This window comes from Aulonocara sp. 'chitande type north' Nkhata Bay, linkage group LG2, assembly GCF_057382095.1.
Source record: "Aulonocara sp. 'chitande type north' Nkhata Bay isolate Kocher_YH1m ecotype deep benthic linkage group LG2, A_spYH_male_GT1.1, whole genome shotgun sequence".
Taxonomy (NCBI): domain Eukaryota; kingdom Metazoa; phylum Chordata; class Actinopteri; order Cichliformes; family Cichlidae; genus Aulonocara; species Aulonocara sp. 'chitande type north' Nkhata Bay.
Genome location: NC_141345.1, coordinates 17,111,350 through 17,132,691, shown reverse-complemented (window position 1 = coordinate 17,132,691; position 21,342 = coordinate 17,111,350). Strand labels below are relative to the sequence as shown.

At 41.5% G+C, this 21,342-nt stretch overlaps 1 protein-coding gene and 1 pseudogene across 2 annotated transcripts in view; one reads left to right on the top strand and one right to left on the bottom strand.

The window, feature by feature from the left end:
• aff2 (AF4/FMR2 family, member 2) overlaps nt 1-21,342 on the bottom strand; it is a 223,691-nt gene that overhangs the window by 72,556 nt on the left and 129,793 nt on the right. For both annotated transcript variants that reach the window (XM_086306075.1, XM_086306083.1), the window contains 2 exons: nt 21,087-21,147; nt 15,504-15,558 (listed from right to left, as the gene is read on the bottom strand). In XM_086306075.1, coding sequence (XP_086162201.1) covers nt 15,504-15,558; nt 21,087-21,147 — 116 coding nt within the window. The remainder of the gene's footprint in view (nt 1-15,503; nt 15,559-21,086; nt 21,148-21,342) is intronic.
• On the top strand, nt 2,451-4,439 carry LOC147337559 (histone H1 pseudogene; annotated as a pseudogene).

The following is a 21,342-nucleotide window of genomic DNA, read 5'->3' as shown; positions in this document are numbered from 1 at the left end:
GACTGATCGATTTCTATATATTTCTTTTTTTTTATGCAACTGATTGCAAGTAGCTACAACAATGAAATATTCACCCAGAGGTTGAGTGTGCAACACCCTCAACATCTGGGCAACTTTGATATAAAAGTGACGCCACAGGTCACCTGGTGGGAGGCAACCTGTCTCCAAGCAATAATGGTCCAACTCAGACTGGCTGCAATCACTCTCAGACAGACTAGCAAAGGTTAGAAAATAACTACCATCTAATTTATAAACAATCAGCCTGAGTCAGTCTGAATGGATGAGTGCGACTTGTTTGTTGTTGTAGATTGACGAGGATTTATGTCATTTTGCTTTGCCAACCTGCAGCAACAACATCACTGTTGGTGAAAAAAATTATGTTTCAAATCTGTGAGAGTTTATTTGGACCTGTGTAGATTTTGGATTTATGCCAATTTGATATTTGCTGTATTAATACAAAAAAAAAAAACTATATTAACCCCATGAAATCACTGACTGATGCACTAACACTGTGCACTAACTGATAGCGGACTGAAAGCAGGTTGGTAGGCTGCTGTTTTATCGCTATCTCGACGCATCAAAGTTGCTTAAAAGAGTTCATTGCACATGCTCACTGTTAGATTTGTATTGTTGATTGTCATTTATGCTTAGAAATATTTACTTATATATGCTTAGAGTTTTGTAATTAGTTGTAGATTGGTAGAGGTTTTGATCCTTGATAGTCTGCAAACTTTGTGTGTATTAGACAGCACTTTGGGAGCATGAGAGGTCATACCGTGTCTTATTGTTTTATGGTAGGATTAACGTAGTTGCGTCTGTTCTAGTCTAGGTGCTCTTTGTTTAGATGAACTGCAGGACTTCCTCACCGTGTTATCTAGGATGAACCATCTAGGGTGAGGCTACCCTCTTCCTGACCAAGGATGTTTGACCCTTTGATCAGCAGTCCCCACACACACACACACACACACACACACACACACACACACACACACACACACACACACACACACAGGCAAGGTACTCTTTGTTTGTATGTAGACGTCGTATGTTAATGAACCTATGCATATTCATGTAACCTCAATAAAAGGACAGTGTATGGGAGAACGGACGAGACCAACTGGAGTCAAGCGGTTGTCCGGTTCTCTCCCGTGCACGAGTACCATGAAGAAGTTTGCCTACTTGCGTCTTGCTTGCAGTGTAATTATATTGTCTTAACGTTCCAGCGAATAGGTTTATGCTACAAACCTATCATTAATTGGTCCTTCGATGCCAGAGCCCTGGAATCGCATTCACCGAGGGGAGGAGGGACACGCTGAAAGACTGACGTCAGCCAGGAAGTTCCTGTGGATTCGCTGTATGTCTTTTCTCCTCGATGAATGGCGATTGGCGGGATTCGAGGCTGATATTACACGCTAAGCAACACCGAGTAAGTTTAGAGTCCAACTCTATAACTGTACGTCTTCGCCGCTCAGTGGGGCGTTGTCCGTGGCCGCTTAGTGGGGCTAAAATTCGCCGTCTAAGTGGGGCGATGTACAAGGCCGCTCAGTGGGGTTTTTTGTACAGAAGCATTAAGTCGCAGAGTTGCGCAGTTCGAACTTTTTTTGGTTCGCCGTCTTAGTGGGGCGAAATACAGACCGCTGTGTGGGGTACTGTAGTGAGTTCTCCACCGCTCAGTGGGGTGTTGAGAAGTTCCGCGGGGTCCAGATTGTGCTGGACAGTAGGCCTATTTTGTGTTGTTGTCATTGTCGTCGTCGTTGTTGTTGTTGTTGTGTGTGCGGAGCAGAACATGTGGTCTGTGACACCGACTGTTGTTGTTATCATGGGTTTCTAAGCAACCAAGAGTGAGTCGGAGGGAGACAGACGTTTGTGCTGGACTTTGCTCCTGGCAGCACAAAGTATTTATGTAAAAAAGAGAGAGAGCGACGGCTCCACAGCTGCGCGGGTTCACGCGAGCGCGGTCACGCGGACCTGAGCCGTGCGGTTAATCGCAGGCTTATAAATGGAAGAGATTCAAATGTTAGAAGTTTTCAGGAAACACACCAGCCTTGGAGAGCTGTGGAGAAGGCCAGCCCACATCAGCAGCACTTAAGATATGCTCTGGTGAATGGCTTTCCCCCCACCCCTTGCTGACACAATGTTTATTCTTTAGCTTGCCCTGATCGACAGCAGCCTGTGTGCCAGACCATAGATTTAATTGAGGTGGATAGTTGTTAAAAGTAATCTACATTAAGCTTGTGGTTGCTTAAATTCAGTACAATGACATGTGAGGTGAAGTGATATAGGTAAATATTTAAACTCATGAAGTGCATAGAGGCACTTGACCTGTGTGGAAGACGGTCGTCTTATTATGAGCCATTGTTGAGATATACAGCACATCTGTGAAAACAACTAATATGCTCAACCCTGTATGAAACATCTAAAAATACATGATGGAGAAGCTGTATTGAATATGTAAGTGTAAGACTTTGCCACTGTGGGCAGAGCATGCAACTACTGTGTGATGTCGCGTTGCAGTTTTGTTTTTGTTTTTTGAGCTGATGAGCAAGCTACACATTATCAGATCAAGAGCTGTCTGAGAACTACTCAAAGAGAGGGAAACAGAGAGTGTGCAGCATTTCCATGAGCAGTTTTTCTGCACCTTGACTCGTGTGTGTGTGTAGCATCAGCATCATGTTTTTGTTTATTTGTTTTGTTGGATTAAAAATAATTAAATAAACTGGTGATCATGCTTATGGATCACCATGGCACATATCTCCAGCCATATGATTTATTTATGCAGATGAAAAAGTGAGTGTGAATGTGTCTGACATCACAGTGTTTTTGTGCACTGTGCAAAAGTGATTGCCTCTGATTGTGAGTGAGAGCGGTGATTTTGCAGACCACCAGCTATTGTGAAAAAAAAAAAAAAAAAGAGTGAAAAAGAGACAAATTACTACATTGTAGACGAAGAGAAATAATCATAGGAAAAAGGTTTTGTGTTGATCAGCCGAAAAACAACTACAATGTCATTTTCTGCTTTTAAGAAAGGATTGTTCACACAAACACAGACAGAGAGAGAGAGAGAGAGAGAGATGTGTGTTGATTAAGCAGTGATGATAATAATGAACATGTTTTAGTTTGTCACTTTCAGGTGAAAAGCAGACCTGTATCAATTTTCCACATGCAGCGGTCGGAAGAAAGTTATAGTTTAACATCATTGGAAACATGCAGGCCAAGTTTCTGGCTGACTTATTTACAGTGCCATGTGTTTCTCAACCTCACAAGCGAGCTCACTCCTCCCTGAAGATAAGGAATGCAGCTCCATGATAAAGAGACAGCAGCAAGTCCTGAGCACAAAAAGTCCCAGCAAAGCAGCAGCAATGTGGATAAACAGCAGCAGAAGAAGAAAGCAAACCCATCTTCCTGTCTGATTGGTTGAATTTCACGGAGGGGCGAGCAAGATGGCAGCGTGAAGAGGAGTTTTTGTTTGAGTTCTCAGCACGAGACACTTATTTGACGTCTTTCTGGCCTTCGGGACTTTTTTGGAGATCAGCGCGCTAAACTTGCTGGATCTGAGGCCAGGGTCTGCGGCGGCAGCATGTTGAAATGCTCAAAAAGGACTGAGTGACTCGGGCAAGCCACATGCGGCTAGCGACATGAAAGAAATGGACCCTTCATGATGCGTTCAACGTGCCAGCGCTGTGGTGGGAAAGGCTCCATCATAAACACGCCCTGCGCCGAGGTTCAGGCCAAGAAGAAGAAGACGATGACTTCCAAGCCCAAGAAGGTCGGCCTCAGCGTGGGCGAGCTGATTGTGAAAGCCGTGGCCGCTTCCAAGGAGCGCAACGGCCTGTCTGTGGCCGCTCTCAAGAAGGCTCTGGCTGCCGGAGGCTACGATGTGGACAAGAACAAGGCCCGTGTCAAGACCGCCATCAAGAGCCTGGTGGCGAAGGGCACTCTGGTGCAGACCAAGGGCACCAGGACCTCCGGATCCTTCAAGATGAACAAGGCTACTGAGAGCAAAGCCAAGAAGCCCGCCGCAGCCAAAGCCAAGAAACCGGCAGCAGCTGCTAAGAAGTCGCCCAAGAAGGCAGCAGCAGCACTTCAGCTACTAGACAGGACAAAGCTGAAGGAGAACTGCCGGGACTGTTGAAGAGGGAGAGGACAAAAGAGTGAGAGGACAACAGAGTGAGAAGACTAGGTGAGAACACATAGGAATTATTTAATGTGGGAAATCAAAATTTGGGTTAGCAAACCTGGGGAAAAGAAAACTGACTGCTTAAGTTGGAAAATTGAGACGGAGTCTGAAACATTGCGAAAATAGAAACATATACAAAATCACACACACACAAGCAGAACATGCATTAACCCTACTAACAATTCCAAACACAAAATGACTCATGAAGACTCATAGCACATTAGTTAAGAAATGATTAAATAATAGCAGAGAAATGTGTAGGAAAGGCTTTAAGAACATGCTCTGCTGGAGATGCAGCTCCACAGACATGCATTAGACCTGCCTAATAACACAAACCCATGCAATGAAAATTAGCTTGTTATCTTTCATCAGTGTTACAATAGTGTCAATTTAGCAGACACTTGTTATCAAATACTGAATTTATCCTAAAGAAAAAAAAATTGACTCTACAAGTTGCAGGACAACAATTTAACTTTTGTGGAAAAAAAAAAAAAAAGATCCTGGTTTGACCAACCAGTGATCAGACAATAAATTTAGTTGTTAAAATGGTAAATTGGGAGAAGCTTCCTGCTTGATTGAGGCAGCATAAGTAATTTACTGTATGAGGGAAATTGTCTTTTGTGATACTATTTTGAACATGCTTTTCTGTCGTCCTGTCAACTTAGTGGGTTAATAGCTGATATGCAAATTAGTTGATCGGTTTTAGATTAATGAAAGGTGATTGAATTCTAGCACGAGTGAATGAGATGTGTTGGAGTTTGTTGTGTGTTGAGTAGAGACTCTAAAACACTGAGTTTCCTGCTTTGATGTGCGAGTGAATCCTGTATTTAGATACACAACTCTGAATACGTCAGAACAGACTGTTTTGTGAAGTGCATGACAGCATGTCACATGTTTTATGATGAAGGGAAAAAGGAAAAATTGAATAAAATAGATCTGTGGCTTAAATGAGTGAAGAGCACAGACCGGGTGATTAAACTCATAGCTAATATGACATTAGGGTTATGTTGTGTGTTGTGCAGCTGATGGTTGATTTGGAGTGAATCTAGCTGATGATTTTTCTTTTGTTGTGAAGTTGAGCCTGCCGATTAGTATGATGGTATGATAAACCATGCTAATGGTATGATTTACCCTCCTGAGATGAGGAGCTTGTGTCATGACTTAACAAGGCCTTTTTATTTTGATACTTTCACAGTGCACTGAGAGTTTGGTTTGATAATCTCTGTTATTTTTTATTTTTCATTTTTGAACAAGCACTGATTTTTGCTTGTGAATTTCTTTTCTTTGAGCAGATCTGCAGGTCGGGAATTAAAAGCGTTACACGTCGTCAAGAAAATTGTTGCAAGTGAGTTTCTCCACATTTAAAATGGGTTCAGGAGAAAGCCACTTATTTGGGACAATTAGGAAATGAGAGTCCCCCCCAAAACGGATTCAACGAGGAAATCCAGTCTAAATTATTTTTCTTTTTGAAATAACGTCGTTTTGCTGAGCGTGGAAACGAATGCGATGATAATTTCCACAATTAGCAAAAGAAGGAACCACCAAGTTGAGATGTTTTTGAAAATGTTACTTTTTTAGTTTCACTATTAAATTAACAATTTCTTTGGTTGCTCGTAAGATGCAGTTTGCCATGAGATGAGCTCAATGAATGGGGTAACTGCTAATACATTTATTAAACTGTGTACCTTTCAGTAATTTAGGGTGATTTGACATATGCTGAGTATAAAAAGGTTTGCATTGAAACTGTCAGACATGAGGTATTCATACCTGGGAACTTTTCAGGCATAAAGGTCAAAAAGGGGGGAAATGTTAGATTTGTATTGTTGATTGTCATTTATGCTTAGAAATATTTACTTATATATGCTTAGAGTTTTGTAATTAGTTGTAGATTGGTAGAGGTTTTGATCCTTGATAGTCTGCAAACTTTGTGTGTATTAGACAGCACTTTGGGAGCATGAGAGGTCATACCGTGTCTTATTGTTTTATGGTAGGATTAACGTAGTTGCGTCTGTTCTAGTCTAGGTGCTCTTTGTTTAGATGAACTGCAGGACTTCCTCACCGTGTTATCTAGGATGAACCATCTAGGGTGAGGGGGAGGCTACCCTCTTCCTGACCAAGGATGTTTGACCCTTTGATCAGCAGTCCCCACACACACACACACACACACACACACACACACACACACACACACACACACACACACACAGGCAAGGTACTCTTTGTTTGTATGTAGACGTCGTATGTTAATGAACCTATGCATATTCATGTAACCTCAATAAAAGGACAGTGTATGGGAGAACGGACGAGACCAACTGGAGTCAAGCGGTTGTCCGGTTCTCTCCCGTGCACGAGTACCATGAAGAAGTTTGCCTACTTGCGTCTTGCTTGCAGTGTAATTATATTGTCTTAACGTTCCAGCGAATAGGTTTATGCTACAAACCTATCACTCACAGTCATTGTAATGGTAAATGGTAAATGGCCTGTATTTATATAGCGCTTTACTAGTCCCTAAGGACCCCAAAGCGCTTTACATATCCAGTCATCCACCCATTCACACACACATTCACACACTGGTGATGGCAAGCTACATTGTAGCCACAGCCACCCTGGGGCGCACTGACAGACACTGACATTGTAGTCGTGCCTCAGCCTCTCGTCCCTATTACGATCATAGTATAACTGAAATTTGTAATAAAATTTGTATTTCCTGCGCTTTCCCTGCTAGCAGAAGTCAAAACGTTTGCCATTACTATTGGCTGAACATTGATTGGCCTCAGCAGGTTGTCTGCCAATTGGAACGCCAATGGCTTAATCCTTGGGCAAAGAACCCCGGTGACTGTAAAGGCATAGATAAAATAATACAGATCACAATGGTAACCAATGTCGGGAAAACTAAACTAAACCAACTTTTCAAACTAAAAAAAGGATATCAGCTTAATTCTATTTAAATGTTCCAGGTTCAAGACTCTTCATGCTAATTCACTGCAGAGCTATTGCTAATGTTTCGACTAACACCTGTGAGTTTCCCATGGAGACAAAGCCAACTCTCTGCTCCATGCAGTGTGCATGCAGCTCAAGTTAGTTCATGCATGCAGCTCTTTTAACCTTTACCAACCAGCTCTGTCAGGCTGGCATGTTTATCTCTTTAGACCTGATTTCCTCCACAGATTCATCCGAAAGCTGCGCAGCTAAAACTGATCTCCTCCAGCTGCATTTTCCTGAATTTAATATTATAGCGTCGTGTAACATTACTCAGCCTACGCACAAAACTCGTCTGCATTCAGTATTACTGTAGCTAAGCCACAGTGCAGCAGGCGTGATGTGTTTAAGGCTTCCTTTCTGCTAGACACTTTTCCCAGCTGCAACTGTGCCTTCATATAGAGACGGAACTTTTAAGCCCGACTTTGCTCTGACCAAGGTGATCTGTCATCACGAGCTCGCAGAGAGAAACACAGGCAGATAGAGACAAAGGACGGTCCTGCAGCGGTAATTGGGTTGCTGTTTTTCTGTCAGTTTCTAAAGTCATTAGGAACATCTCTCTTTTTTCTGCCCTCACTCCTTTCCTCTCCTCTTTCCTCATCTCCCCCTTCCTCTGCTCCTTCTTTCAATTCCCTCCTCTCCTCCATCTCCTTTTGCTCTGTGCCAAAAACATATTCATCATACTCCTCTGCTGCCCTCACAGTGTTGTGCCACGGCATACTAATGACACTGTGCATCTGTGTGTGTGTCTCTCTTACACACACACACACACACTCTGTCAGCATGTGTTTATATTTATGTGTTTGCTGGTGTAAATGCTTGTGAGGCAACGTCAGCATGAGTACACTGTATGTGCATCTCCCTATGTATATGTGCGCAAATGTGTAGTACATGCAAGCATATACAGTGGGGCAAAAAAGTATTTAGTCAGCCACCGATTGTGCAAGTTCCCCCACCTAAAATGATGACAGAGGTCAGTAATTTGCACCAGAGGTACACTTCAACTGTGAGAGACAGAATGTGAAAAATAAATCCATGAATCCACATGGTAGGATTTGTAAAGAATTTATTCGTAAATCAGGGTGGAAAATAAGTATTTGGTCAATAACAAAAATACAACTCAATACTTTGTAACATAACCTTTGTTGGCAATAACAGAGGTCAAACGTTTACTATAGGTCTTTACCAGGTTTGCACACACAGTAGCTGGTATTTTGGCCCATTCCTCCATGCAGATCTTCTCGAGAGCAGTGATGTTTTGGGGCTGTCGCCGAGCAACACGGACTTTCAACTCCCGCCACAGATTTTCTATGGGGTTGAGGTCTGGAGACTGGCTAGGCCACTCCAGGACTTTCAAATGCTTCTTACGGAGCCACTCCTTTGTTGCCCGGGCTGTGTGTTTTGGATCATTGTCATGTTGGAAGACCCAGCCTCGTTTCATCTTCAAAGTTCTCACTGATGGAAGGAGGTTTTGGCTCAAAATCTCACGATACATGGCCCCATTCATTCTGTCCTTAACACGGATCAGTCGTCCTGTCCCCTTGGCAGAAAAACAGCCCCATAGCATGATGTTTCCACCCCCATGCTTCACAGTAGGTATGGTGTTCTTGGGATGCAACTCAGTATTCTTCTTCCTCCAAACACGACGAGTTGAGTTTATACCAAAAAGTTCTACTTTGGTTTCATCTGACCACATGACATTCTCCCAATCCTCTGCTGTATCATCCATGTGCTCTCTGGCAAACTTCAGACGGGCCTGGACATGCACTGGCTTCAGCAGCGGAACACGTCTGGCACTGCGGGATTTGATTCCCTGCCGTTGTAGTGTGTTACTGATGGTGACCTTTGTTACTTTGGTCCCAGCTCTCTGCAGGTCATTCACCAGGTCCCCCCGTGTGGTTCTGGGATCTTTGCTCACCGTTCTCATGATCATTTTGACCCCACGGGATGAGATCTTGCGTGGAGCCCCAGATCGAGGGAGATTATCAGTGGTCTTGTATGTCTTCCATTTTCTGATGATTGCTCCCACAGTTGATTTTTTCACACCAAGCTGCTTGCCTATTGTAGATTCACTCTTCCCAGTCTGGTGCAGGTCTACAATACTTTTCCTGGTGTCCTTCGAAAGCTCTTTGGTCTTGGCCATGGCGGAGTTTGGAGTCTGACTGTTTGAGGCTGTGGACAGGTGTCTTTTATACAGATGATGAGTTCAAACAGGTGCCATTCATACAGGTAACGAGTGGGGGACAGAAAAGCTTCTTACAGAAGACGTTACAGGTCTGTGAGAGCCAGAGATTTTCCTTGTTTGAGGTGACCAAATACTTATTTTCCACCCTGATTTACGAATAAATTCTTTACAAATCCTACCATGTGAATTCATGGATTTTTTTTTCACATTCTGTCTCTCACAGTTGAAGTGTACCTCTGGTGCAAATTACTGACCTCTGTCATCATTTTAAGTGGGGGAACTTGCACAATCGGTGGCTGACTAAATACTTTTTTGCCCCACTGTATGTGTGTGTGTCAGTTATGAATGTGTGCGTGTTGTGTTTTACTTCAGGCTAAGAAAGCTTGATAATACACCGTGCACTCATTTGCCATAAGCCTGTTAAGAGCATGCACGGAAAAATGCCACCAAATACATCTCAGCCTCACTGTCATCTGGTTTTCTTTCCCTCTTTCTCCGTCTTTTCCTCCTGTCTGTGTTGTTTTCACTCTGTTTGGTCTCTCTCCCTCTAACTTATTCCGTTCCTTTCATTCTTTCGCACCTCCCTCTCTGTTTATCTAAATCAATCCCAGTGTCTGTCTTGCACACAGGCTGACAACAAAATAAAAAATACAGAGCGTGAGAGAGAAAGAGAGCGACTGAATGTATGGTGAAAACAGTCGAATTAGACTTAATCCTGTGGCCTTTTTGCATACACTGCATATATTTTGTGTTTTTATATCAAAATGTCAAATATCTCTTTCGCTAACACACATAAAAATAAAATTTGCACAGACAAATGAAGCCTGTAGTTTTTGTTACCTACACACAAACAATACAACAAACAGTCCCCCATACACTGCTGCCTTTCCCCTCGCTCTTTTTAATTCTGCTGGGACTTGACAATATGTCAGCCACAAATGGGAGATTGGAGGAAAACCATTTGTGTTTGAAACTTTGCTGCATAAATAAAATCCATAGAGGATGTTTCCAGCCCCTGTCAAGGTGTTGGCTGCTTGGCTTCATCTTCAAATGGTTCAATTAATTCTGAGTAAAACAGGTTTTTGTTTTTTCTTAAATACAGAAAGAAGGAAAAATCCAGTTTTAACGTAAAGGTGTTCAGACACTTCGTTAAATCACCTTTAGCAGCAACGTCAGCCTCAAATCTTCGCTTCTTGTTATCTGAGATTTCTTCTGGTGTTTCTTTTATCCTGTCTCCCTCCCATCACCCCCGGCTGGTCACGGCAGATGGCCCCGCCCCTCCATGACCCTGGCTCTGGCTGGAGGTTTCTTCCTGTTAAAAGGGAGTTTTTCCTTCCCACTGACTGTTGGGGTTTTCTCTGTACAGTTGTAGAGTCTATGCCTTACAAAGCATCTTGAAATCTTTGTTTTCTTTTATTTGGCGCTATATAAATAACATTTTATTTAATTTAATTGAAATTCTTGAGCCTTTTGGGAATCTTCTATACGACTGTCTGTGACCTTCTATAATGTTCTCCCACCTCCACGTCCTGTCAGGATCTTTTAGAACCGAGGAGGTTCTTTAATACCTTTAGTACCTCAAACCGAGGGAACTGCTGATAGTTCCAAACAACTTCTGTTTCAAACATCATACTTTCAGCACTGCAGAAACATACTTGCAATTTTCCCCAGATCCATGCCTTTACACAATTCTCTCTCGCAGGTCTAAAGTCAATTCACTCATGACTCCCAAAGCTTGTTATTCACTCTGACACACTATCAGCTACGACTGCTATATCCAGTCATTTTGGCACATTTACGTGAAGTTATTGAAGTACCTCAAGAACAGCTGACAAAGACCAAATGTCATGTTAAAGGAGCGGAAAACTTTTTCAAAGATGGTGTTTCTTAGTTATTTCTCAGAAATTAATTAAATGATGGTGTCTTACGTGTAGACTGATGATAAAATAAATAATTGAATCTAGTTCAACAAGACAAAATGCTGATGTCACTTATTGGTTCAGGACACCGTAAGTTAAGGCCTCAGTGTGACTGATGCCACATTCATTAGAATTAGCAGACAGTGACTGGGTAGAGCCGCCTGTGTCAGCACAGTCAAAGTGGCCACACATCTTATTTTAACCCATAAGAATATAGAAAGGAATGAGAATATGAAGGAGGAAATCAGCTATAGAACAAACTGTTTTTGTAGCAGGCTTTATTTCTTTATATGGATAAAGCTGTGCATATGGAGACTGAGTGGCCAACAAGAACGGCAGTTTTTGGCGCTTCTACCTTGGCTTCATTTTTCAGCTTTGGCTGAAGGTGACGTATATGACAAGTAGGACTCGCTAGTTGTTCCAAATCTCATTCGATTGGATAAATATATGCATACAAACTCAGTGCAAACGATGCAAGCAATCAAATGTATACAATCATATGAAAAAGAACGTTTTCCACAGTACTCTGAGGTTTGCAGACAATCGTTCATGGATATCTTATTTATGGTCTTGCTATAATATTTTGGTTGAGTTCTGGACTTTGACTGAATCATTGTAGATTTGTTGCTGTGTTTGGGATCACTGTCAGACAGACGACCTCACATTTGACTCCAGAATATGATGATTACAAGGTGCCCAGGTCCTGTGGCTGCAAAACAAGACCAAATCATCACCCCTCCAGCACACCATGCTCGACGGGGTGTTTTTACTGTCGTAGATGGCCAAACATCTCCACTTCTGTCTTGTCTGTCCAAAGGACGTTGTTCCATACGTCTTACAGTTTGTGTGCAGACCTAAGCTGCGATTCCATTTCTTTTTCTTTTAGAGAGAAGACGTTTTCTCCTGGAAACCTTTCCAAACAAGCCATAGTTGTTCAGTATTTTTCTAATTATACTGCCACTCACTGCAATCCTGAATGCACACATTACACAAACTTAAACCATTATAAATGACCTGCCATCATTTATAATTATAATATCTACCATCATGGTTATTATACAATCAGAAGGCCAGTTAAAATGGGATGAGAGGAATCGGTATCTTCATTAACAGAAAACATCTCACAGACTCTTTGATGAGCGCTGATATCTGTGTGCACAGTGGGGAGGGGGCAGCAGCACGACCCCCACTGACTGCTTTGAACTCATCTCTGGCATCATTAGCGCGTGATGACAGTGATTAGAGGAGAAAGGGCCACCGTGCCAATTTCCATACTGAAAAACAAGACAGGAAGAGCAGGACGACCGCACGCAAATATGCAAAGTTTCCCAGAGTGACAAAGCCGACCTCTTTAGTCAGTGAATAGTGGATAAAAAATGCTGATACACCCCACAACAGGACACATCACCGCTCCAAGGTTTGTAAACATCAGACCAGTGATGGAGAAGCTACCGCCGATACTGACATTCTGACCTTTAATGACTATGCTTGGTGTTTTTTAGCCCCAGAATTAGCATGCAGAGCCACCAGAACACTAACTGACCTACTGTATTTAATTACAAACACTTAATAAATTGAACAATTTAAAAAGCTATTACAGAATGACGAATTAAATTAGCATCTAAATGATTCATTACAAAACTTAAAGTAAAAACCAAAAGATTGCCAGTAATTAGTCACTCAATAAAGTCAATAAATAAAGTACAGGAGGAGCTTTCACTTTCTTTTCTCCGTGTCTGCTTGTTACTGGAACATCTCACTTTCCTGCATGTCTGTGTTTGGTTTATTGCATTTTAATAGGAAAAAATAAACAATCTCACCAGAAATTACATGTATTAGTTTTCCTGAAGCTTTTGATCATATTGCACATTTTCTTCAGCATGAAGTTGCACAATGTTAGTCTTGATGTGTAGTGTGAGATAAATGTCAGGTTAAACTTACAGTTATTATGTAATAATAACAACTAACTGACTCTTCTAAAGTGTAAATGTCAGCCAGTATTTATACTGTAAAACCTGAGTCGTTCCCCCTGCACCCTGCATGACTTCAGTATAAACCTGTAGCCAGCTTTGTTGTACTTTGATTTCCAGCTGTTTGTGACATCACAGTGAGGGGGCAGCATGCAATCAGATTTGGTCTTCCTTAGCGCCTCGTCCCTGAGCCTGGCCTGTCAGATCTGTGACCCAGCGTTTCGTGTATTGTTGATTTCTTATGTTAATATTATGTTAAAATCACGTGTTCTCCATAAGAAAGGGTAGAGTTAAGTTATTTTGTAATAGTCATGAGCAGTGTTGTTCAAGTTACTTGAAAAAGTAATTAGTTACTTATAACTGACTACTTCTCCAACAAAGTAATCCTGTTACACTACTGATTACTTATTTTGAAAAGTAATTAGTTACATAGTTTCTTAGTTATTTTTCAAAAACATGATACACAACCTGAATATGTAATAAACCAACAGACCAATTCTATTTTTTATGCATAATCCATCATATAAAATTGAATCAAAGGGAAAATTCTCTTTTTAAAATTGTTTAATTAGTTTAAAATTTTTAATGTTATGCACATTACATCAAGTAAAAATTGAATTATATGCAACAGTCTTAGACATTTCTTTAACATTTAAACCTATTTTCTGCATATTCCAGCATATAAGATTTGAAGTTACATTTTTCACTGTAGAAAGAAGTTTGTGTACGGCGGACACTAATGTTTTTATCACTTTTTACGCAATAAACCGTAAAGTACTATAAGTCCGTCCACATTTTTAATGCTGCATGGTCGTACTCTCTCCTGCACTCCATATTATCCATTGTTGATCTGCACACGTCTGTTGTTGCCACGGACGTCGCACACTCGAACGTCATTATCATTAGACGCTCTCACGAACAAAATCACGGTTTAGTAACGTAGCGTGCTTACAGGAAAGTAACAGTAATCTAACTTATTTTGCAATAGTAATCCATAACATTAATTGTTACTTGAAAAAAGTAATCAGATTACAGTTCATTGTAAAACGTTACTGCCCATCTCTGCTCATGAGATAATGTTAAGTTTGGGTTACGTTTCCACTCAGGCCTTCTGTGTTAGTTGTCGTGTGTTTCTTGTCTGCGTGTTTCATGCTTTCAAGCCTGAGTTGTCATGTCTGCGTCTCTCAGTGTTTCCTGTTTTATTTTGAAGAGTCAGGTGTCTCTTGTTTTACTTCCCCTGCGGTGTCATTATGCTGATTTGTGTCAGCTGTGTCCCCAGGTCTTTCCACTTTCCCTGATCACCTCTTGTGTGTATTTAGTCTGTGTGGTCCATTCAGTCTTTGTCAGGTCGTCTGTTTTCTTCCCTTCATGTCAAGTTTCAGGTCATTCGTGATTCTGTTCAGGTTGTGCTCAAGTTTCGTGTTCGTGTTTATTCGTCATATTCATGTTTTTGTCACAGTCATCAAAAATTGTATTTTTTTTCCAGTTTAGGTTTTAGTTTAGTTTTCGCCCCGCTTCGCCTTTTGCTTTTTTTTGGTATTCATGCTAATCAGCCACAATAAACGGCTCGTGCTTTGTTTAAACTTGTGTTTTGTCTCCCTCCGTGTCCTGCGTCTTGGTCCAGATGACATGACCCGACTTTGCCGTGTCATTCATGAAGAACAAAATAACTCTGGGCACGGCACTGACATCCAGCACCTATAAACAGTGTTACTCCTTCTGATTTTTATTTAATGCTTCATAAACAGGAAGCAATCATTTTGAGGAAAATGCAACTGCAATATATAAAATCAAAGGTTCATTTATCCATATAATGAATGGTTAAAGAAAAGCGCTTGATATAAACTGAATGCAAACCAGTCAATTCCATTAAATCTAACATTTTACAGTGTACTCATGTAACTCATAGGAAGATTTACATGTGATCCTATTACTTAAAGTAAGTCTTTGAGTATGTGGGCACTTTGGGGGCTCAGTATCCTTCATATGGAGTCCACTGTCAAAGCTGATGCAAGTTTCTAAGTATCTATCTTTTAAGCTACTGTAATACAAGACATTAAGTGACAAATGGAAGGAAAAATGAGGACGAATTATGCTTTCAGTAACACTGACAACTCCCAGATGAATGAATTAACAAATGTGACCCAACCACAGCTGAATTTACTGGGTGCTATGCTAGTAGATGAAACGCTGAAGGACAGATGGAGGAGAAGCCGGAGCGAGGGATCATATGCAGCAGCTGAATAAGAGGACGGACAGCAGAGGGAGCTCACCTGTTGTTCGGCCTCTTCCTCGTCGCTGCTGATCTTCAGGTCATCCTCCAACATTCTGCACAGAGACACAGAGACACGTGTTATTGCGGCCGTGACCTCCTGTCTGCTTGCATTAGTTCGATTATGGCAAGTTGTGATCTGCGATTCCCTTTCAAGAGCCTTTTTTTTGGTCAACGGATTAATTACACAGCAAAAAAAAGCAGCGAGCTGGTGGTTCATGTTGGGGAATGAGGAAGCGGACATTCACAGCTAAAAACCTACCAGATGTTCAGCTTTTAGAGCTCAGGGATTGTTTTTTCACCTGGAAACGTTCTGTCTGACAACTGCTGACCTACGGCCAAGAATTTCTTGGAAACAAAAGAGGAGGTGCTCGGCAGACACGGGCCCTTCATCACGATTGCAGGCTGATTTTTTAAAGAGGTTTCTAATTGGAAAAAGAACCTGGTCGCTGCCCTGTTTCTCCTATTCTCGTGTTTGCTTTGCTCTCCCCGTGCGAGAGATCAACTGCTAACAATACAGCTCCAATGAAAGAGATATATAAGGCGCAGTCGATAACATGACCTCCCTCACAGCATCACCTGCTCCTTACCACACAAATTATTCAGTATTTATGTGCTGTGGATTGGCAAGTTCCCATGTTTTATTGCTTTATATAAACCCTCCACACAAACTACTGTTATTTTAAGCTTGCACTGCTATTGTTATGACAGGAGAATCCCCTAAAGGGATTTTTACTGCCTCACGAACCACTCTTGTCAGTGCTTGCACCGCTAAAAAATACTCCCCAGTGTTGTGGTGTTTTCAGATGGGGCTGTATGAGTCGTGAATAACCGAAGCACAATAAGAAAAAGCTTTGCAGATAAGGGGCACGGCGCTGCACACGGCGATGATAGATATGTTTGAATGAATGAATAATGGATTCATATTTTATTTCATAAGAAGGGACAGATGGAGAGAGAGAGATAGTGAGTGAGATGGAGATGATAATGATGGGGAAGTGAAGGGGAGCGAGTGGTGGTGGCAGCGACTGAAAGAGAGGGAGATGCAGGCTGAATAGAGAGAGAGGGAGAGAGAGCGAGGAAGGGAAGCATGGCAGGGAAATGAATAAAATGCACAAGAGAGAATAAGGAGGACAGACGCACTCAAGATATAAATGAGTTATGGACTAAAGCATCCATGACATGCAGAGCTTAGAAAGCAGAACATCACATTTCTACTAGGTGCAGATGCTCTTAATTGCCTTTATAAAATTGAGTCCTTTTATTGGTAAAAGTTCAGCGCTACCAGAGCTCCATCACTCGAGGAGGAGCCACAATCAAAGCCACGCTAAGCTAATTACTCAATACTTCCACATGTGCATCTGCTCACCCTGCAAATCTAAATGTACACACGGTTGCCTGGACACTCGTCTCCCTGGAGCACAGCGTAGCGCTCAGCAGATAAAGAGCCACAGTTTTCCCTCCGGAGACCAAAACAGTGCGTAAATTGGAAGTTGGATGGAGTGGACGGATAACGGTACGCTAACGTGTTCATCGTCTTAGCATAAGTTCACTGTCAGAGTTAAGATTATGTCTTCTTCATCACATTCGCAAGACTTTCAGAAAACTTGACCTCTGACCTGGAGGTCGAGGTCCCTGAGATTCAAAATCCGAGGTTTATACAGCTGATCACTGAAACTGTAAACTAATTTGGGTCATAGTTTGTTGTCTTTTAAGCAAAACATTAGCTGTGAATGATTAACACCGTGATTACTTACTGTACATGGTAGAAAAAAAATCTCTACCACGTAATGCAACAACACCTGCTTCATTTTAGCTTTAAGCTACTTCCTGTATCAGGTTTAGATTTATGAATTCACTTTTTTGCATTTTCTATCTGATCGAGTTTCTTCTTTGGTATAATCTTTTATCTTTCTGAACTATTTTGTTTTCTGATATCGATATTAGATATGTTTTTAATCTTGTTTTTCATGTTTTGACTGCGATAAAGTATTTCTTCTTATTATTATTAATAACTGCATTTTAAAAACAAATGTTGAGGAAAGTTTTGGCAGGCTGCTATTTTAGACTTTACCTGCGTAGTAATACCACCACCTGGACCCCAGTTTTATGGTTAATGATTGCTGGACACCAAAGGTAGCACTTTTCCAATGATAATGTAGGGGTTTGTGTTCTACCTGTAAGGAAACTGGTAATGATTTTTGCTGTAAACTTATTTAACTGGCATTTTTGGCACTTCAGGGTTCCTTCTCCTATTTGGGATTCTTCAAGTGGTTTGTTTATCCTTTCTAATGTCTCTGGCTTTGTAAAGCTGAAATGACAAGCTTTCATTAGCTCTCACTAACTAGCTAGCTAGCTTAGCTCAAAATGTATTTGGCAAAATGGCTAAAGTTAGCATAAGTGGGGTTCAACTGTGTCTGTGACTTATTTTTTAAGTGTCAGACAACTTTACTTAAAGTGTACTGCAGTAAAAAGTCTTTAAGCGTTTTTTAGCATTATATTTTATTTTATACAAAGCGCTTTTTGTTGACAAATGCACCCTAACCAAGGTGGTCAAAGGAGCTTTCAAAGAAAAGCGTCTGGACTTCTTTAAGTTGCTTGAAGACGTTTCACCTCTCATCCGAGAAGCCTCTTCAGTTCTAAGGTCAAATGGCGGAGACTCCCAGATTTAAACCCAGTGGGAGTTTCCCCCCAAAGAGGGACAAAGGACCCCCTGATGTTCCTCTAATCACATCAGCCAAGGTGTGAAAACGGGTGTGGGTCTCAATCAGCCAGGGTTTCGGGTGAGAGATCAGGGGGTTCTTTGTCCCTCTTAAGGGGGAAACTCCCACTGGGTTTAAATCTGAGAGTCTCCGCCATTTGACCTTAGAACTGAAGAAGCTTCTTGGATGAGAGGTGAAACGTCTTCAAACAACTTAAAGAAGTCCAGACGCTTTTCTTTGAAAGCTCCTTTGACTACAATGACCTGGATGACTGAGAACCTTCACAGACACTAACCAAGGTGTTATCTGTGTTTCTGAGCCAGCAAAGCTCAAAAACTGGTTCACTAAAGGAGGCTTTTTCATGCATTTGCCTAAATGAATATCATGTGATTGGATCACAGTGTCACAAAACTTCTTACTCACTGCGCTATTGACTATAATGAAACAGCAGAATTCACTGTGTTTTTCTTATTGGGCATTAAGGTACTGAGCCTGGAGAAGGATTACAGCTGGATGAGTTTTCTGTAAAGCCAGACATAGTAAACATTCAGCAAAGAATATAGCAATTAGCCTAAACAGCTCATTTACTGTTGAATAAGACGAGGTAGGCCTATTCATTAAAGAGAACATTTTACGCCTGTTGAGCATCACAGTGAAAACAGAGAATGGCCTAATGGCAGCAGTAAACTAGGCATTGTTTTTAACCAATAACAATTATTTCACCCTAATAAACAAAGCAGCATTTATGTTTGAATACAAGATTGGGGAAAAAATTGCACTGTGGGGTATACATGAGTAATCAACAGGAAAGGGCTTATCAGCTTTGAAAGCTTAGCATAAAACGGCACAGAAAGCACTGCAGCTCCCACAGACTTCATCCTAATGGAGATATAATTAACTATTTAACTGCATATCTAAAGTGAAGGAAATGAGAACTTACATTTTGACCTGGGACTTTAATCAAACCATCCAGCTGAATTACCGCTAACTTACAAGACTGCCTTGACTTTTTCTTAAGTTGCAGGATTTTTGCATCATCTCCTACCCATCAAGTCTTTTTTAGGAGAGTGCTTTTTGACGCCATCCTCACCAAATACTCTCTAACCCTTAAATGAGGTTTTTAATAAAGTGTATAAATAATGCATCACACTTGACACTTAAAAACTCTCATTAGATGTAGTAACACGAGAGTTGTACTACTTTATATGATATGGTGTGACAGCAGATCAAAATCCTCTTCCTTAGATACTGAAATACATGCAAGCTATTTTAAAGAATTATGAAACCCTGATATGAATAAGCAAAAGAGAAGAGATGGATACATATATAGACGGAGTTTAATTTTAACTTGTTTAATTAGTTAATTAAAACAAAGCATCGCGAAGGCCCACGGTGGGTGTTGACGCGATGTGATTTCTGCCCAGTGCTCTGAATGTCAAAGTGAAGAAATTCAATGAAGCATGGGTAAACGGCGGGAGTAACTATGACTCTCTTAAGAAACAACTTTCAGGATAAAGTCTAAGTATATTTAGCAGATGTATTGCTGACTCATTTACTGACCACCCCTTCTTCTCACATTTTAGGTTACTAGGTTGCCAGTTAGTGTCGTTTTCCATGATTGAAAGAACAATGGAGAGGATGGAGAGGCAGGTAAGGTGGTAGTTGGTATACAAGTCACATGACTTCTGACTCCTATCTGGTTACACAGTTTTCAGATTTTCTTATGTGTCACTTTTCAGTTTGAGTTAGGGAAACCGCTGCTATTTGCAACAAGCTTCTCCACCAATTTCTTGACACAATTTCAGACATGGAATAGCCAGTAACACAGCAGAGAGGTCCAGCTTAATGACTCAAAGCAACAGATGAGCAGGTGCTAGCAAGTGAAGTGGATGAGTTATTAAAAAAAAAATCATATAATCACAGCTGATATGACAGGGGAAAAACTCTCCATAGAAGTCAAAACCATCTTTGTACCCAGCTGTAAATATGTTGGACATTTTAACATGGGAGTCTGTGGGGACTTACATGTATCTGGAGCCAACCTCAAGCAGCACCTAGTGGAACTGCAGTTTTTGCCATCTGGGGCACCTTTCAAGCCTTTCAAAGCGTCAGTCATAAAAGGGGAAAAAGTCACCCCGTATGTAGTTGTCATGAAATGAGGAAATTCACTTTCAAGGTTAAAAACTGATTTTTTTTGTACCAGGCTGTAAACATGTCAGTTTCATCTGTGAAGTTGGGGATTGATTTGCCTCTGGAGAGCCTAAAGGGGTGTCTGGAGAAACTGACGTTTTTTACACTTTACGTTAGCTTGATGTTTCATGCCCAGAGGTTAGCGCTTGGCTTGAGATGAGCTGAGAGACGCAGCAGTTTGATCTTACTGACACTGTTAAAATATGAACCGCCTCAAATCCACATCAGGGTAAGTTGGGTTAAGTTACCACTGCAGGAGCTAAGCTGGCTAGCTAGCGTAATGACACTCAGTTTTATCCTTCCTTTCTCACTTGCTCTTGCGTTTTTGACTCGTTAAGCTCGTCGCGAGCAAACGTGCAGTGCAAACCGGGGTCATAACGCGGCCTTACAAGTCGAGATTTGTGCCTTTCCACTCTCATCCTGCCGTACAGCTCTGTGAGTGATGCGTGGAGTGGGTTGCAGCCAGAGATGTTGCAATATGCTCCTGGCTCACGTTAAATTAATGTAGCTGCACTTTCCCGCTCTGATCCACACAATCTTTTTTTTCTCCTCCTACCACCAGTGAATTTCATCCAAGAGTCAAGTTTAATTTTACCTTGAGGCAAACGCAGCAGAAGCAGCAGCAGCAGGTCAGAAATTCTCAGTTTCTCTGTGTGTGCGTGTGTCAGAGAAAAAGAGAGAGATATACTCACGACTTCTGCGGTGCAGTTGGTGGTTTAGCAGCAGGCTTGTTAGCTGATACAGTACATCGCTCTGCAACACAACAGAGAACATTCAATCACTGTATCACAGTTTTGCATGTGTCAAGACTTGTGTCTGTGTGTGTTGATTAGTGTTTGACAGGAAGCCAAACTCACATCACTGTAGACCAGCAGTACTGTCACATTGGAAAATATGACACTCTGTTCCAGTGTGTATCTGTTTGCTTTGGTAACAGGATTGTGGGGT